Here is an 18,855-nt window from a genome sequence, read left to right as displayed (position 1 = left end):
GAAAAATAAAATCGAGAAATATATCGTGAATCGCCCATAAGTTTGAAAAACTGAAGATACAGCTGTATGATTTTTAGGTCATATCGCGACTATAACGGACTACATTTAGAGTAGAGTACAATACAGTACGTTATACTGTACTATACTCTGCACTGTTGTACTGTACGGAACTAATCGTTACTTTTCTGTCCTGTACTCTACTGTACTGTGCTTTCAAATCTTGTGAAACAGTAGCTATGTTTCCAAGAAGTTAGCCAGTGATTTTTTTTGTTGACATTTAGATAAAGTTTGAATCGCAAATAGATCAGACAATTGCCCGCTAGGTTGTTTCCATGTACCTATCTCGTGCTGGTAAAAACAGCTGGACGTAATGACGCACGTCGTACTGTCAAAATGATTTGCCAATCATCATTTATTTGATAAACACTGTTTTCATCCTCATTTGTCAGAATAAAGAAATTTAGACAAAAGAAAGACCCACCCAACAAAACAGATAAAAATGTTGTCGAGCATTAAAACATTTCTCCTTATATCGCGTTTCCATTACACATTGTCTCAAATACTGTTTTTTAGACCACATTGCTTTAGTTGAATTCACCTGAGTCATTGGAAACCTGCCTAATAATGTCCGAGTGATTGGTTCATATTTGTTCAGGTCTAATGTTTGGGTCAAGTAAAAAAATATATTAAAAAAAAGACACAAAAGACGTCGGTCCGTGCGTATTGGCGTGTATCCTATAGCGTCGGCCTATCATTTTATTTTAATGAATGTCCATCCATGTGGTAGGTGTTTCAGTATGATGTGTCGGATAAAGGAATAAAGACAGACACCAATGTCAAGTTCAATAGCCTTGTTGAGCCTTGTACAAATCCCTACGCGTGGAGTCTGGGGAACAGTCCGGCTAGTCGAATACCTATCAACTAGACTCCGTAACAGATGAATGTCCATCCATGTGGTAGGTGTTTCAGTCTGGGGAACAGTCCGGCTAGTCGAATACCTATCAACTAGACTCCGTAACAGTAGGCCTAGCGTTTATAAAACAGCCAGTTGCATTGGCGTTATTAGTCCTGGTTACTGTGATTAATTATTTTGACTATTTAAGCCCTGAGTAGACCCATCAGCTACCCAACTTTATTAGGAGATATCCCGGGCTGATTTGCATTGAGAATCAATGTGTTTAACACAGCAGGAAATGCAGACAAACGAGTACCAGGGCTGCGTCCAGCAGGAGGACGGAGACGTTGGCCACGATCAGATATAAATCTATTATGTAAAACAAACATGCCTCTGATTCTAAGGAATCGTGTCAGTTCTATTCCAGGGGATTTCTATCTGCTACTTTCCAAAACGTTTTTTTGTTCTGAACATCCCCAGGCGAAACCCACTGAGCTACATGCGAACCTGGAAAGCCTCACAAATGAACGCGTGGTGGACTCCGCATCGTGAGCTTTTTTGGGGGGGGGGGGCACGTTCTTCACTCACTCGGTTTGGCACAAAACCCTTCCCAAACATGATAATACCTTGACTGACTTGTTATCTAACATGCTAGTACATACCTGTAGTACTAAAGAGAAACGGACAGCACAGTTCTGACGTTTTGTTTATTCTAAAGAATGGTGTGCGCCTACCAGAACGTTCTGTTCCCCCCCACTACCACAGTGCAACAGCGACATCTATTGGACTGATGGACTAACTACTGCTAAATCATGTAGAATATAGAAGTGAGATTGATTAGCTACACAAATATAACTTGGTTTAAAAAACGAAAGGGGTGTCTGTTTTAGTGTCTACGTTTTTCAACCCATTACATATTCATTGTAGATGATCTCTGTGGAAGAAGATCATCAAGGACCTCAGCCATCCGGGCCACGGCCTGTTCACCCTGCTACCATCTAGAAGATAATCAAGGACCTCAGCCACCCGAGTCACGGCCTGTTCACCCTGCTACCATCTAGAAGATCATCAAGGACCTCAGCCACCCGAGTCACGGCCTGTTCACCCTGCTACCATCTAGAAGATCATCAAGGACCTCAGCCACCCGAGCCACGGCCTGTTCACCCTGCTACCATCCAGAAGATCATCAAGGACCTCAGCCACCCGAGTCACGGCCTGTTCACCCCGCTACCATCTAGAAGATCATCAAGGACCTCAGCCACCCGAGCCACGGCCTGTTCACCCTGCTACCATCTAGAAGATCATCAAGGACCTCAGCCACCCGAGCCACGGCCTGTTCACCCTGCTACCATCCAGAAGATCATCAAGGACCTCAGCCACCCGAGCCACGGTCTGTTCACCCTGCTACCATCCAGAAGATCATCAAGGACCTCAGCCACCCGAGCTACGGCCTGTTCACCCTGCTACCATCCAGAAGATCATCAAGGACCTCAGCCACCCGAGCCACGGTCTGTTCACCCTGCTACCATCCAGAAGATAATCAAGGACCTCAGCCACCCGAGCCACAGCCTGTTCAGCCCGCTACCTTCCAGAAGGCAAGGACCTCAGCCACCCGAGCCACAGCCTGTTCAGCCCGCTACCTTCCAGATCACCAAGGACCTCAGCCACCCGAGCCACAGCCTGTTCAGCCCGCTACCTTCCAGATCACCAAGGACCTCAGCCACCCGAGCCACAGCCTGTTCAGCCCGCTACCTTCCAGATCACCAAGGACCTCAGCCACCCGAGCCACAGCCTGTTCAGCCCGCTACCATCTAGAAGATCATCAAGGACCTCAGCCACCCGAGCCACAGCCTGTTCACCCCGCTACCATCCAGAAGATCATCAAGGACCTCAGCCGCCCGAGCAACGGCCTGTTCACCCTGCTACCATCCAGAAGATAATCAAGGACCTCAGCCACCCGAGCCACAGCCTGTTCAGCCCGCTACCTTCCAGAAGATCATCAAGGACCTCAGCCACCCGAGCCACGGCCTGTTCACCCTGCTACCATCCAGAAGATCATCAAGGACCTCAGCCACCCGAGCCACGGCCTGTTCACCCTGCTACCATCCAGAAGATCATCAAGGACCTCAGCCACCCGAGCCACGGCCTGTTCACCCTGCTACCATCCAGAAGATCATCAAGGACCTCAGCCACCCGAGCCACGGCCTGTTCACCCTGCTACCATCTAGAAGATCATCAAGGACCTCAGTCATCCGAGCCACGGCCTGTTCACCCTGCTACCATCCAGAAGATCATCAAGGACCTCAGCCACCCGAGCCACAGCCTGTTCACCCCGCTACCATCCAGAAGATCATCAAGGACCTCAGCCGCCCGAGCAACGGCCTGTTCACCCTGCTACCATCTATCAGGCGGAGACAGTACAGGTGCATCAAAGCTGGGACAGAGAGAATGAAACCACTTCTATCTCCAGGCCACAAGACTGTTCAACAGTCATCCTTGATTTGATTTAGAGAATATTGGTGACTAGCAAATTGGCTTGTCCCAGTGTGTAGAGGTGTCGTGACACGTTTTGAGTAGATAAATACAGATATACAATACCAGTCACAAGTTTGGACACACCTACTCATTCCAGGGTTTTTCTTTATTTTCTACATTGTAGAATAATAGTGAAGACATCAAAACTCTGAAATAACACATAGGGAATCATGTAGTAACCCAAAAAAAACAGTGTTAAACAAATCAAAATATATTATATTTGAGATTCATCAAATAGTCACCCTTTGCATTGATGACAGCTTTGCACAATCTTGGTATTGTAAGATTTCCCAATCTTCTCGTCATCTTTAATGTTGACACATTCAGTTCCAGTGTTTGACTGCAGTCTTCCAGCTGATGTCATCTCATAAAGACTACACCGATAGTACGAGACTTCAGTGGATACAAGATATGCAGGTCTGCAGTCTTCCAGCTGATGTCATCTCATGAAGACTACACTGATAGTACGAGACTTCAGTGGATACAAGATATGCAGGTCTGCAGTCTTCCAGCTTCACTGATGTCATCTCATAAAGACAACACTGATAGTACGAGACTTCAGTAGATACAAGATATGCAGGTCTGCAGTCTTCCAGCTTCACTGATGTCATCTCATGAAGACTACACCGATAGTACGAGACTTCAGTAGATACAAGATATGCAGGTCTGCAGTCTTCCAGCTTCACTGATGTCATCTCATAAAGACTACTCTGATAGTACGAGACTTCAGTGGATACAAGATATGCAGGTCTGCAGTCTTCCAGCTTCACTGATGTCATCTCATGAAGACAACACTGATAGTACGAGACTTCAGTGGATACAAGATATGCAGGTCTGCAGTCTTCCAGCTTCACTGATGTCATCTCATAAAGACTACTCTGATAGTACGAGACTTCAGTGGATACAAGATATGCAGGTATGCAGTCTTCCAGCTTCACTGATGTCATCTCATGAAGACAACACTGATAGTACGAGACTTCAGTGGATACAAGATATGCAGGTCTGCAGTCTTCCGGCTTCACTGATGTCATCTCATAAAGACAACACTGATAGTACGAGACTTCAGTAGATACAAGATATGCAGGTCTGCAGTCTTCCAGCTTCACTGATGTCATCTCATGAAGACTACACCGATAGTACGAGACTTCAGTAGATACAAGATATGCAGGTCTGCAGTCTTCCAGCTTCACTGATGTCATCTCATAAAGACTACTCTGATAGTACGAGACTTCAGTGGATACAAGATATGCAGGTATGCAGTCTTCCAGCTTCACTGATGTCATCTCATGAAGACAACACTGATAGTACGAGACTTCAGTGGATACAAGATATGCAGGTCTGCAGTCTTCCGGCTTCACTGATGTCATCTCATAAAGACAACACTGATAGTACGAGACTTCAGTAGATACAAGATATGCAGGTAGATATTTCAGCAGAGGGGTATGATACGCTCTAGAGCACAGGTGTCAAACTCATTCCACGGGGGGCCGAGTGTCTGCGGGTTTTCGCTCCTCCCTTGTACTTGATTGATGAATTAACATCACTAATTAGTTAGGAACTCCCCACACCTGGTTGTCTAGGGCTTTATTGAAAGGAAAAACCAAAAACCTGCAGACACTAGGCCCTCCGTGGAATGAGTTTGACACCCCTGCTCTAGAGCAACAGATACAGACAATAAACACCCACCTGAGATTGTTGCAATACGATTGGACAATGAGAACATGTATCACCCTTGTATAGCTCCATAAATGTGACCCCAATACCCCAGACCTGTGTGTTAAATGTAATATGCATTTAGGCACCTTGTATCATTAGCCTGTGGGAATGTGCTGAGATACAAACGTTTTGGAGCTCAGTTCTACGCTATATCTCTGAGATGACCTCTACCCCCCATTACCACTAATCCCTAAACTATGCCTGGAAAATCTTTACCCAGAGAATCTCTCTTTACAGAGAAAAGAAAATGGTTGACCTCAGTCTATTACAAGCTAGACGTTTATTTGCTCTCAATGAGAAGTATGGCAGTTCCCTCTCACTTGGTTTTGGTAAAAAAAATAAAAATAACGTGGCTCTTGAAAAATGTATTCAATATCGTGAAAAAGAAAGCCCCAGAGTTTCATCATATTTGGGATCCATTTTGTGAGTTTTTGTAAACCGGTGATATTGTGGAAACATTGGAACTGTAAATCTGTATATTCTACACCCGTCTCAACGTCAACAGTGAAGAGGCGACTACGGGATGCTGGCCTTCCAGACAGAGTTGCAAAGAAAAAGCCATATCACTATATATTTTACCTCTTGGGGATGTCATTCGAAAACATAATGTTAACTTTCACTGCTATGCGGATGACACACAGCTGTACATTTCAATGAAACATGGTGAAGCCCCAAAATTGCCCTCGCTAGAAGCCTGTGTTTCAGACATAAGGAAGTGGATGGCTGCAAACTTTCTCCTTTTAAACTCGGACAAAACAGAGATGCTTGTTCTAGGTCCCAAGAAACAAAGAGATCTTCTGTTGAATCTGACAATTAATCTTGATGGTTGTAAAGTCGTCTCAAATAAAACTGTGAAGGACCTCGGCGTTACTCTTGACCCTGATCTCTCTTTTGACGAACATATCAAGACTGTTTCAAGGACAGCTTTTTTCCATCTACGTAACATTGCAAAAATCAGAAACGTTCTGTCCAAAAATGATGCAGAAAAATGTATCCATGCTTTTGTTACTTCTCGGTTAGACTACTGCAATGCTCTACTTTCCGGCTACCCGGATAAAGCACTAAATAAACTTCAGTTCGTGCTAAATACGGATGCTAGAATCTTGACTAGAACCAATAATTTGATCATATTACTCCAGTGCTAGCCTCCCTACACTGGCTTCCTGTTAAGGCTAGGGCTGATTTCAAGGTTTTACTGCTAACCTACAAAGCGTTACATGGGCTTGCTCCTACCTATCATTCCGATTTGGTCCTGCCGTACATACCTACATGTACGATATGGTCACAAGACGCAGGCCTCCTAATTGTCCCTAGAATTTCTAAGCAAACAGCTGGAGGCAGGGCTTTCTCCTATAGAGCTCCATTTTTATGGAATGGTCTGCCTACCCATGTGAGAGACGCAGACTCGGTCTCAACCTTTAAGTCTTTACTGAAGACTCATCTCTTCAGTAGGTCATATGATTGAGTGTAGTCTGGCCCAGGAGTGTGAAAGTGAACGGAAAGGTACTTGAGCAACGAACCGACCTTGCTGTCTCTGCCTGGCCGGTTCCCCTCTCTCCACTGGGATTCTCTGCCTCTAACCCTATTACAGGGGCTGAGTCACTGGCTTACTGGTGCTCTTTCATGCCGTCCCTAGGAGGGGTGCGTCACTTGAGTGGGTTGAGTCACTGGCGTGATCTTCCTGTCTGGGTTGGCGCCCCCCCTTGGATTGTGCCGTGGCGGAGATCTTTGTGGGCTATACTCGGCCTTGTCTCAGGATGATAAGTTGGTGGTTGAAGATATCCCTCTAGTCGTGTGGGGGCTGTGCTTTGGCAAAGTGGGTGGGGTTATATCCTTCCTGTTTGGCCCTGTCAGGGGGGTATCATCGGATGGGGCCACAGTGTCTCCTGACCCCTCCTGTCTCAGCCTCCAGGATTTATGCTGCAGTAGTTTATGTGTCGGGGGGCTAGGGTCAGTTTGTTATATCTGGAGTACTTCTCCTGTCTTATCCTGTGTCCTGTGTGAATTTAAGTATGCTCTCTCTAATTCTCTCTTTCTCTCTTTCTTTCTCTCTCGGAGGACATGAGCCCGAGGACCATGCCTCGGGACTACCTGGCATGATGACTCCTTGCTGTCCCCAGTCCACCTGGCCATGCTGCTGCTCCAGTTTCAACTGTTCTGCCTGCGGCTATGGAACCCTGACCTGTTCACCAGACGTGCTACCTGTCCCAGACCTGCTGTTTTCAACTCTCTAGAGACAGCAGGAGCGGTAGAGATACTCTTAATGATCGGCTATGAAAAGCCAACTGACATTTACTCCTGAGGTGCTGACTTGCTGCACCCTCGACAACTACTGTGATTATTATTATTTGACCATGCTGGTCATTTATGAACATTTGAACATCTTGGCCATGTTCTGTTATAATCTCCACCCGGCACAGCCAGAAGAGGACTGGCCACCCCTCATAGCCTGGTTCCTCTCTAGGTTTCTTCCTAGGTTTTGGCCTTTCTAGGGAGTTTTTCCTAGCCACCGTGCTTCTACACCTGCATTGCTTGCTGTTTGGGGTTTTAGGCTGGGTTTCTGTACAGCACTTTGAGATATCAGCTGATGTAAGAAGGGCTATATAAATACATTTGATTTGAATTTGATTTGATATCTCAGACTGGCCAATAAAAAATAAAAGATTAAGATGAGCAAAATAACAGACACGTGACAGAGGAACTCTGCCTAGAAGGCCAGCATCCCGGAGTCGCCTCTTCACTGTTGACGTTGAGACTGGTGTTTTGCAGGTACTATATAATGAAGCTGCCAGTTGAGGACTTGTGAGGCGTCTGTTTCTCAAACTAGACACTCTAATGTACTTGTCCTCTTGCTCAGTTGTGCACCGGGGCCTCCCACTCCTCTTTCTATTCTGGTTAGAGCCAGTTTGCGGTGTTCTGTGAAGGGAGTAGTACACAGCGTTGTACGAGATCTTCAGTTTCTTGGCAATTTCTCACATGGAATAGCCTTCATTTCTCAGAATAAGAATAAACTGACGAGTTTCAGAAGAAAGTTCTTTGGCCATTTTGAGCCTGTAATCGAACCCACAAATGCTGATGCTCCAGATACTCAACTAGTCTAAAGCCCAGTTTTATTGCTTCTTTAATCGGAACAACAGTTTTCAGCTGTGCCAACATCATTGCAAAAGGGTTTTCTAATGAATAATTAGCCTTTTAAAATGATAAACTTGGATTAGCTAACACAACGAGCCATTGGAACACAGGAGTGATGGTTGCTGATAATGGGCCTCTGTACGCCTATGTAGATATTCCATTAAAAATCAGCCGTTTCCAGCTACAATAGTCATTTACAACATGAACAATGTCTACACTGTATTTCTGATCAATTTGATGTTATTTTAACTGACTTTAAAAAAAAAAATCTTTAAAAAAAAGGACATTTCTAAGTGACCTCAAACTTTTGACCGGTAGTGTATATTGATGATTTATAAAGCCAAGCACACTTAACCGTTAGGCTATTGATTATAGGTCTAATTAAGTTGAGGTTCCCTCTTTTTCTCCCCTTTTCTTAGACAGTAAGGCTGTTTTCTCATCTCCTCGTTCTGCTGCTGCCTCCACCACATTGTTCTCAACACCATTATGCTGGTTAACTTTGCTATTATGCACAAAGCAACATGGTCTCTAGGAAAAGGCGCCAATTCAACAGCCCACTGATGTGTTTCAGAACCGCGGACATCGACCACTATCCAACAAGGGAGAAGGCACATTTGTTATAAAATAACATTTGTTATAAAATAAAAATATATAAGTGTTGCACCATTGTTCTTATGTAATATAACCATATACAATTTCAGTAGTACGTGTTTTAGAGGGATGGACTGTGCCGTCCCCCACAATGGATCAGGCCACTCAGACAGGAGACAATCAGACAGGTGTCTTAGAGTGATGGACTGTGCCGTCCCCCACGGCCTTCACAATGGATCAGTCCACTCAGACAGGAGACAATCAGACAGGTGTCTTAGAGTGATGGACTGTGCCGTCCCCCACGGCCTTCACAATGGATCAGTCCACTCAGACAGGAGCCAATGTCGTGGAAAATCGTTTCAAAATATAACACTCACAAGAACTTGTGAATTCAATATAGGCTTTTAATATAAAATATCAGAAGCCGTGCTGGTCCGCGGATCACACACCGTTTCCCAGAGCCCTGGTTCTTGTATTTATACACATACAGCATATGAGTTCATCCCACATGCAAATGAATTTACTTCCCTTAGGTCATCTGCCACCATTATCTTTTAGTTCAGGCTTCCTGCTTGTTCACGCCCAATAACGCCCATATCTGCTTTCAGTTAGGTTATAATGGTGGCAGGACCCCTTCTTGTCCTAAAAATAATATATGTCCATCTATCCTATAGGCCTACGTCTTTGGCATCGTATTTAGCTCAGTGTGCTCTTTGGTATGTTTACCCTTATTAGGATCAGCAGACTATGTGTCCCTCTAACATTAGTGTGTCCAGTTGTCCTATGCGCCTATGTGTCACCTTCTCTTCCTGTGGTCTGTTTTAGTGTTCAGCTGTCCTATGCGCCTATGTGTCGCCTTCTCTTCCTGTGGTCTGTTTTAGTGTTCAGCTGTCCTATACGTCTATGTGTCGCCTTCTCTTCCTGTGGTCTGTTTTAGTGTTCAGCTGTCCTATGCGCCTATGTGTCGCCTTCTCTTCCTGTGGTCTGTTTTAGTGTTCAGCTGTCCTATACGCCTATGTGTCGCCTTCTCTTCCTGTGGTCTGTTTTAGTGTCCAGTTGTCCTATGCGTCTATGTGTCGCCTTCTCTTCCTGTGGTCTGTTTTAGTGTTCAGCTGTCCTATACGTCTATGTGTCGCCTTCTCTTCCTGTGGTCTGTTTTAGTGTTCAGCTGTCCTATACGTCTATGTGTCGCCTTCTCTTCCTGTGGTCTGTTTTAGTGTTCAGCTGTCCTATACGTCTATGTGTCGCCTTCTCCTCCTGTGGTCTGTTTTAGTGTTCAGCTGTCCTATACGTCTATGTGTCGCCTTCTCTTCCTGTGGTCTGTTTTAGTGTTCAGTTGTCCTATGCGCCTATGTGTCGCCTTCTCTTCCTGTGGTCTGTTTTAGTGTTCAGCTGTCCTATGTGCCTATGTGTCGCCTTCTCTTCCTGTGGTCTGTTTTAGTGTTCAGCTGTCCTATGCGTCTATGTGTCGCCTTCTCTTCCTGTGGTCTGTTTTAGTGTTCAGCTGTCCTATACGCCTATGTGTCGCCTTCTCTTCCTGTGGTCTGTTTTAGTGTTCAGTTGTCCTATGCGCCTATGTGTCGCCTTCTCTTCCTGTGGTCTGTTTTAGTGTTCAGTTGTCCTATACGCCTATGTGTCACCTTCTCTTCCTGTGGTCTGTTTTAGTGTTCAGCTGTCCTATACGTCTATGTGTCACCTTCTCTTCCTGTGGTCTGTTTTAGTGTTCAGCTGTCCTATGCGCCTATGTGTCGCCTTCTCTTCCTGTGGTCTGTTTTAGTGTTCAGCTGTCCTATGCGCCTATGTGTCGCCTTCTCTTCCTGTGGTCTGTTTTAGTGTTCAGCTGTCCTATGCGCCTATGTGTCGCCTTCTCTTCCTGTGGTCTGTTTTAGTGTTCAGCTGTCCTATGCGCCTATGTGTCGCCTTCTCTTCCTGTGGTCTGTTTTAGTGTTCAGCTGTCCTATACGCCTATGTGTCGCCTTCTCTTCCTGTGGTCTGTTTTAGTGTTCAGCTGTCCTATACGCCTATGTGTCGCCTTCTCTTCCTGTGGTCTGTTTTAGTGTTCAGTTGTCCTATGCGCCTATGTGTCGCCTTCTCTTCCTGTGGTCTGTTTTAGTGTTCAGCTGTCCTATACGTCTATGTGTCGCCTTCTCTTCCTGTGGTCTGTTTTAGTGTTCAGCTGTCCTATGCGCCTATGTGTCGCCTTCTCTTCCTGTGGTCTGTTTTAGTGTTCAGTTGTCCTATACGTCTATGTGTCGCCTTCTCTTCCTGTGGTCTGTTTTAGTGTTCAGTTGTCCTATACGTCTATGTGTCGCCTTCTCTTCCTGTGGTCTGTTTTAGTGTTCAGTTGTCCTATACGCCTATGTGTCGCCTTCTCTTCCTGTGGTCTGTTTTAGTGTTCAGTTGTCCTATACGTCTATGTGTCGCCTTCTCTTCCTGTGGTCTGTTTTAGTGTCCAGTTGTCCTATGCGCCTATGTGTCGCCTTCTCTTCCTGTGGTCTGTTTTAGTGTTCAGCTGTCCTATGCGCCTATGTGTCGCCTTCTCTTCCTGTGGTCTGTTTTAGTGTTCAGCTGTCCTATACGTCTATGTGTCGCCTTCTCTTCCTGTGGTCTGTTTTAGTGTTCAGTTGTCCTATACGTCTATGTGTCGCCTTCTCTTCCTGTGGTCTGTTTTAGTGTTCAGTTGTCCTATGCGCCTATGTGTCGCCTTCTCTTCCTGTGGTCTGTTTTAGTGTTCAGTTGTCCTATGCGCCTATGTGTCGCCTTCTCTTCCTGTGGTCTGTTTTAGTGTTCAGTTGTCCTATGCGTCTATGTGTCGCCTTCTCCTCCTGTGGTCTGTTTTAGTGTTCAGCTGTCCTATGCGCCTATGTGTCGCCTTCTCTTCCTGTGGTCTGTTTTAGTGTTCAGTTGTCCTATGCGTCTATGTGTCGCCTTCTCTTCCTGTGGTCTGTTTTAGTGTTCAGTTGTCCTATGCGTCTATGTGTCGCCTTCTCTTCCTGTGGTCTGTTTTAGTGTTCAGCTGTCCTATGCGCCTATGTGTCGCCTTCTCTTCCTGTGGTCTGTTTTAGTGTTCAGTTGTCCTATGCGTCTATGTGTCGCCTTCTCTTCCTGTGGTCTGTTTTAGTGTTCAGCTGTCCTATGCGCCTATGTGTCGCCTTCTCTTCCTGTGGTCTGTTTTAGTGTTCAGCTGTCCTATACGTCTATGTGTCGCCTTCTCTTCCTGTGGTCTGTTTTAGTGTTCAGCTGTCCTATGCGCCTATGTGTCGCCTTCTCTTCCTGTGGTCTGTTTTAGTGTTCAGCTGTCCTATGCGCCTATGTGTCGCCTTCTCTTCCTGTGGTCTGTTTTAGTGTTCAGCTGTCCTATGCGCCTATGTGTCGCCTTCTCTTCCTGTGGTCTGTTTTAGTGTTCAGCTGTCCTATGCGCCTATGTGTCGCCTTCTCTTCCTGTGGTCTGTTTTAGTGTTCAGCTGTCCTATGCGCCTATGTGTCGCCTTCTCTTCCTGTGGTCTGTTTTAGTGTTCAGTTGTCCTATACGCCTATGTGTCGCCTTCTCTTCCTGTGGTCTGTTTTAGTGTTCAGCTGTCCTATGCGCCTATGTGTCGCCTTCTCTTCCTGTGGTCTGTTTTAGTGTTCAGCTGTCCTATACGCCTATGTGTCGCCTTCTCTTCCTGTGGTCTGTTTTAGTGTTCAGCTGTCCTATACGCCTATGTGTCGCCTTCTCTTCCTGTGGTCTGTTTTAGTGTTCAGCTGTCCTATGCGCCTATGTGTCGCCTTCTCTTCCTGTGGTCTGTTTTAGTGTTCAGTTGTCCTATACGCCTATGTGTCGCCTTCTCTTCCTGTGGTCTGTTTTAGTGTTCAGTTGTCCTATACGCCTATGTGTCGCCTTCTCTTCCTGTGGTCTGTTTTAGTGTTCAGTTGTCCTATACGCCTATGTGTCGCCTTCTCTTCCTGTGGTCTGTTTTAGTGTTCAGCTGTCCTATACGCCTATGTGTCGCCTTCTCTTCCTGTGGTCTGTTTTAGTGTTCAGCTGTCCTATGCGCCTATGTGTCGCCTTCTCTTCCTGTGGTCTGTTTTAGTGTTCAGCTGTCCTATGCGCCTATGTGTCGCCTTCTCTTCCTGTGGTCTGTTTTAGTGTTCAGTTGTCCTATACGCCTATGTGTCGCCTTCTCTTCCTGTGGTCTGTTTTAGTGTTCAGCTGTCCTATGCGCCTATGTGTCGCCTTCTCCTCCTGTGGTCTGTTTTAGTGTTCAGCTGTCCTATACGCCTATGTGTCGCCTTCTCTTCCTGTGGTCTGTTTTAGTGTCCAGTTGTCCTATACGCCTATGTGTCGCCTTCTCTTCCTGTGGTCTGTTTTAGTGTTCAGCTGTCCTATGCGCCTATGTGTCGCCTTCTCCTCCTGTGGTCTGATGTACAAATGTATATCTGTCCCTATACGTACCATTGACTCCCACACCAATCAGACAGTGTATTAGAGTGATGGACTGTGCCGTCCCCCACGGCCTTCACAATGGATCAGTCCACTCAGACAGGAGCAAATCAGACAGTGTCTTGTGCATGAAAAATGCATTACGAAGTGAATCAGAGATTTTTAAAAAATCTCATAATGTTAGCTAGCTAGATTGCAAGCTAGCCACCTAGCTAACTATGATGGCTAGTGTCATGACGTTGGTCTGTGGGTAAGGTTTATGACCTCCCCCCATAAATACCTTTCTCCCTTCCCTCTCTCTCTTGACTCTACAGAGGGACTCTTGAAAAGCCTTTGTTAAACAGAGAGTCTGGGAACATCAAAAGGTGGGGGGGAAAGGAACCATATTTCGGTAATCCAACCAGTTGAAAATATGCGTTGGTACTTAATGAATATGATGCCAGATCAGTTGGCATCTGAGACATTCTTACTAATGATAGGATGACATAAACTGTATCTTGGAAAGTCTACACATTATAGTTATCAGATTCACATGGAATTGTTGTGCAATTTAAATGTTTAAATATGAAACTATTTGTGAAAAGATGAAATGTAATTTTAGCTTCCAAATGAGAGAATTGGGTTTTTATAAGGTTAAAGCTCTGCTCACTCAGTGGCCCCGCCCATGTGAAGAGACATTGGTTATAAACTATGAAACACGCCCTTCTCTCCCCTCCTATATAAAGCCCTTGACGAAAAAGTAACTTTGTGTTCCGAGGACGTTCGGGCGACCGTCCTACGTTAAAAGGGCTCAGATAATAAGCTGTTCCAAGGACGTGAGGACTTCCCATCCCCACGTTGAAAGGACAAAGGCCACCTACAGAACTAAGCCAACCTCAGCAAGAACCTAATGCAATTGGCATCGAATTTCAACGTGAAGGTGACGACCTACACGCCGGAAGGATGAATTTCAATGTGAAGTTGACGACCTACACGCCGGAAGGATGAATTTCAATGTGAAGTTGACGACCTACACGCCGGAAGGATTAATTTCAATGTGAAGGTGACGACCTACACCCCGGAAGGATGAATTTCAACGTGAAGGTGACGACCTACACGCCGGAAGGATGCATTTCAACGTGAAGGTGACGACCTACACGACGGAAGGATGAATTTCAACGTGAAGGTGACGACCTACACGCCGGAAGGATGAATTTCAATGTGAAGGTGACGACCTACACGCCGGAAGGATGAATTTCAACGTGAAGGTGACGACCTACACGCCGGAAGGATGAATTTCAATGTGAAGGTGACGACCTACACGCCGGAAGGATGAATTTCAACGTGGAGGTGACGACCTACACGCCGGAAGGATGAATTTCAATGGGAAGGTGACGACCTACACGCCGGAAGGATGAATTTCAACGTGGAGGTGACGACCTACACGCCGGAAGGATGAATTTCAATGTGAAGGTGATGACCTACACGCCGGAAGGATGCATTTCGACTATACCAGCCAGAATATAGCATAAGCTTAAAAGTATGGCAACTTGGTATGAACTTTGAACTCTTGTTCACTCCAGAAGTGATCCCTCCTAGCCGTTGAGTTAGCAGCAGTCGCTAAACGTGGGCTAGGAGAGGACGGACAGAGTATCCATTCTACCACGCTCCAGTTCACCACTAGACATTCTTCAGAGGACCAGAGATTCATAAAGGACAAACCGGCCTTCAATCGACGACCAATCTACCCGAAGCGCAGCTCAGAGTAAATATTTATTGCATTCTCCTTTTTTCAAATGGGCGGTTATTTAGAATGCATAAGATACTGTATTTACGATAGCAGAGCTTCTCCCTTTGTTCCTCAGTCTTCCCGCTCTTTCACTCAAACCCAACCCCCTCCCTTTGTGTAACCAGCAGTCATGTCGGCTCCATCCACCAGGCACGTTTTCTTTATGACATAATAGGTTCATCAATGTATGATTCATTCTGTGTATATGATTCATTGTGTATATGATTCATTGTGTATATGATTCATTCTGGGTATATGATTCATTCTGGGTATATGATTCATTCTGTGTATATGTAATTCTGTGTGATTAGTTAGGCATTTAGTAAATAAATAATTAAACACAATTTTGTATTTCTGATTCAACTTGTTAGCCAGGGTTCGTGAAGATAACCAAGAATTTACCACTTTCAGATGAGACTAAACAAGGTGACGATTAAATATTGACTGCTATTGATGTAAAAGATTACCAGGTCTTTAAGAGTTTATTCAGAAGATAACAGCTCTGTAAACATTCTTTCGAGGTGCCCCCACTTTCTAGTTAATTATCTACCTGATTAGCTTAATCGGGTAATATTAATTACAGAGAAATTATTTTATAGAATAGCATGTCATATCACTTAATCCGGCATAGCCAAAGACACGACACACATAACTTGTAGGGTCTTTATCGATTGACAACCACTGTTGTCTTGGAGGGTCTCTATCTATTGAGAACCACTGTTGTCTTGGAGGGTCTCTATCTATTGACAACCACTGTTGTCTTGGAGGGTCTCTATCTATTGACAACCACTGTTGTCTTGGAGGGTCTTTATCTATTGAGAGCCACTGTTGTCTTGGAGGGTCTCTATCTATTGAGAACCACTGTTGTCTTGGAGGGTCTCTATCTATTGAGAACCACTGTTAACTAGGAGGGTCTCTATCTATTGAGAACCACTGTTGTCTTGGAGCACAGGTGTCAAACTCATTCCACGGAGGGCTGAGTGTCTGCGGGTTTTCGCTCCTCCCTTGTACTTGATTGATGAATTAACATCACTAATTAGTTAGGAACTCCCCACACCTGGTTGTCTAGGGCTTTATTGAAAGGAAAAACCAAAAACCTGCAGACACTAGGCCCTCCGTGGAATGAGTTTGACACCCCTGTCTTGGAGGGTCTCTATCTATTGAGAACCACTGTTGTCTTGGAGGGTCTCTATCGATTGACAACCACTGTTGTCTTGGAGGGTCTCTATCGATTGACAACCACTGTTGTCTTGGAGGGTCTCTATCTATTGACAACCACTGTTAACTTGTAGGGTCTCCATCATTTAGTTTATACAGGCAGCCCAATTCTGACCCTTTTTCCCAATTATTAGCAAAAGATCTGATCAGATTGGTCAAAATAACTATTAGTGGGAAAATATGAGAATTGTGCTTCCTGTGTAAACGTGGCCTTATATGTACTCATCATCTCCACTAGATGTCGGTCTCTTCCTGTCTTAACCAGCAGTGGAAAAAGTATTAATTTGTTATACTTGAGTAAAAGTAAATATACGTTAATAGAAAATGACTCAAGTAAAAGTGAAAGTCACCCAGTAAAATACTACATGAGTAAAAGTCAAAGTATTTGGTTTTAAATATACTTAAATATCAAAAGTAAATGTAATTGCTAAAATATACTTCAGTATCAAAAGTAAAAGTGTAAATAATTTCACATTCTTTATATTAAGCAAACCAGATGGCACCATTTTCTTTTTAAGGATATCCAGGGGCCTCACTCCAACACTCATTTAAAAAACGAAGCATTTGTGTTTTAGTGAGTCCGTCAGATCAGAGGCGGTAGGGGACGACTCTTGAGAAGTGTGTGAATTGGACCATTGTCCAGTCCTGCTAAGCATTTAAAATGTAACGAGTACTTTTGGCTGTCAAGGAAAATGTACGGAGTAAAAAAGTACATTATTTTCTTTAGGAATGTAGTGAAGTAAAAGTAAAAGTTGTCAAAAATATAAAAAATAAAGTACAGATACCCCAAAACAACTACTTACAGTAAGTAGTACTTTAAAGTATTTTTACTTAATTACTTCACACCTCCGGTCTTGAGTAGTTTTATAGCTTTACTTCCAATAAAAGAGAAGTCTTCCATACTGACTGAGGGAAGTCACAAACTCTGTCCGTGAAGAGTTAACTTTTCAGCAATATTCTGCTGCCTCCCCAGTCCGTCTCCTCCTTCTCTCTCCTCCCACACAACTCCAGCCATATAAACAAAACCGTTACATTTGTACCGTTGTTATTTTTTGTCCGTTTCCTGGATTCTCCAAGTCCGTTGGAGTTCTACCCAGGCGCGCAGGAGAGAGAGATGGCACACAGTGAGAACCAACAGTCGCCCTTTTCTGATATAATAGAATTAAACGTCGGCGGGCAAGTGTATGTAACTCGACATGCAACTTTAGTCTCCGTCCCAAACTCTCTCCTGTGGACTATGTTCATACAGAAGAGCCCTACAGAACTACCGAAAGACAGAAAAGGACGCTACTTCTTTGACCGGGATGGATTTCTGTTCAGGTATATTCTGGATTATCTGCGGGAAAGGGACATCGTTCTACCGGACTTCTTTAAGGAGCGGGGTCGGTTACAGAAGGAGGCAGAGTTCTTCCAGCTGCACGAGCTCTCACAGCGTCTCAAACCCGCGGTGAGTAAAGACAACTCTCTCCGGGACGAGCTGGGCGCCCACGGGGACCCGGAAGAGGCTTCGCTCGCGTGCGCTCTGGGTAGTAGCAGCATCACCACGACCGCGGTGAGCAGCCCGACTCCGAGCCTTCGCTCCCCGTTCCAGAAGTTTGGCTTTATTACCATTGGTTACCGGGGCTCCTACACCATCGGGAGGGATATTCAAACGGACGCCAAGTTCAGGCGAGTGGCTAGAATAACGGTTTGCGCAAAGACGTCCCTGGCCAAAGAAGTTTTCGGAGAGACTCTGAACGAGAGCAGAGACCCGGACAAACCACCTGAGAGGTACACCTCCCGGTACTATCTAAAGTATAACTTTCTCGAGCAGGCGTTCGACAGGCTCGCGGAGGTCGGGTTCCACATGGTGGCTTGCAGCTCCACGGGCACGTGCGCGTACGCGAGCAGCGACCCGAACGAGGACAAAATCTGGACCAGCTACACGGAATACGTGTTCTCCCGGGACTGACCAACCCGTTACCGGCCGTTAGGAAGCTTTACCTGAGGGTACTGGGACAGTGACGTCATGTGACGCTCACCTGTACGGTAGAGAGACTACCTGCAGAAATGCGACAACTCCCCCTATCTTCTTTATATGTCCCGTCTGATTGTGGGAAAGGTTAAAGGTTACTGAGGATTATTCTGAAAGTATGGACATATTGTTTGTTGTTTTGCCTGTATAAGTCTAATGGAGGTATGTTTCATGTTGCAGACCAGTCTATATTATACAGTTATACGACTGTTGTGACAGGAGAAAGATGTTCTCAATGTTTTTCTACTAACATGCCAATACACACACATTTACACACACACACACACACACACACACACACACACACATTTACACACACACACATTTACACACACACACACACACACACACACACACACACACACACACACACAAACATTTACACACACACACCACACAAACATTTACACACACACACCACACACAAACATTTACACACCACACAAACATTTACACACACACACACCACACAAACATTTACACACACACACACCACACAAACATTTACACACACACACCACACACAAACATTTACACACCACACAAACATTTACACACACACA

The 18,855-nt window shown here is 45.1% G+C and overlaps 1 protein-coding gene across 1 annotated transcript; it reads left to right on the top strand.

The window, feature by feature from the left end:
* The first annotated feature begins 17,308 nt into the window (after positions 1–17,308).
* Positions 17,309–18,642, top strand: LOC120051543 (BTB/POZ domain-containing protein KCTD12-like). The gene has a single exon (XM_038998485.1). It carries the CDS (start codon positions 17,393–17,395, stop codon positions 18,227–18,229), a length of 837 nt encoding a protein of 278 aa, XP_038854413.1. The 5' UTR covers positions 17,309–17,392; the 3' UTR covers positions 18,230–18,642.
* The last annotated feature ends 213 nt before the right edge of the window (positions 18,643–18,855 follow it).

The sequence above is a fragment of the Salvelinus namaycush genome, chromosome 7 (assembly GCF_016432855.1).
Source record: "Salvelinus namaycush isolate Seneca chromosome 7, SaNama_1.0, whole genome shotgun sequence".
NCBI lineage: Eukaryota > Metazoa > Chordata > Actinopteri > Salmoniformes > Salmonidae > Salvelinus > Salvelinus namaycush.
Note: the sequence above shows the minus strand (reverse complement) of the source record. Positions and strands in the feature narration are given on the sequence as shown.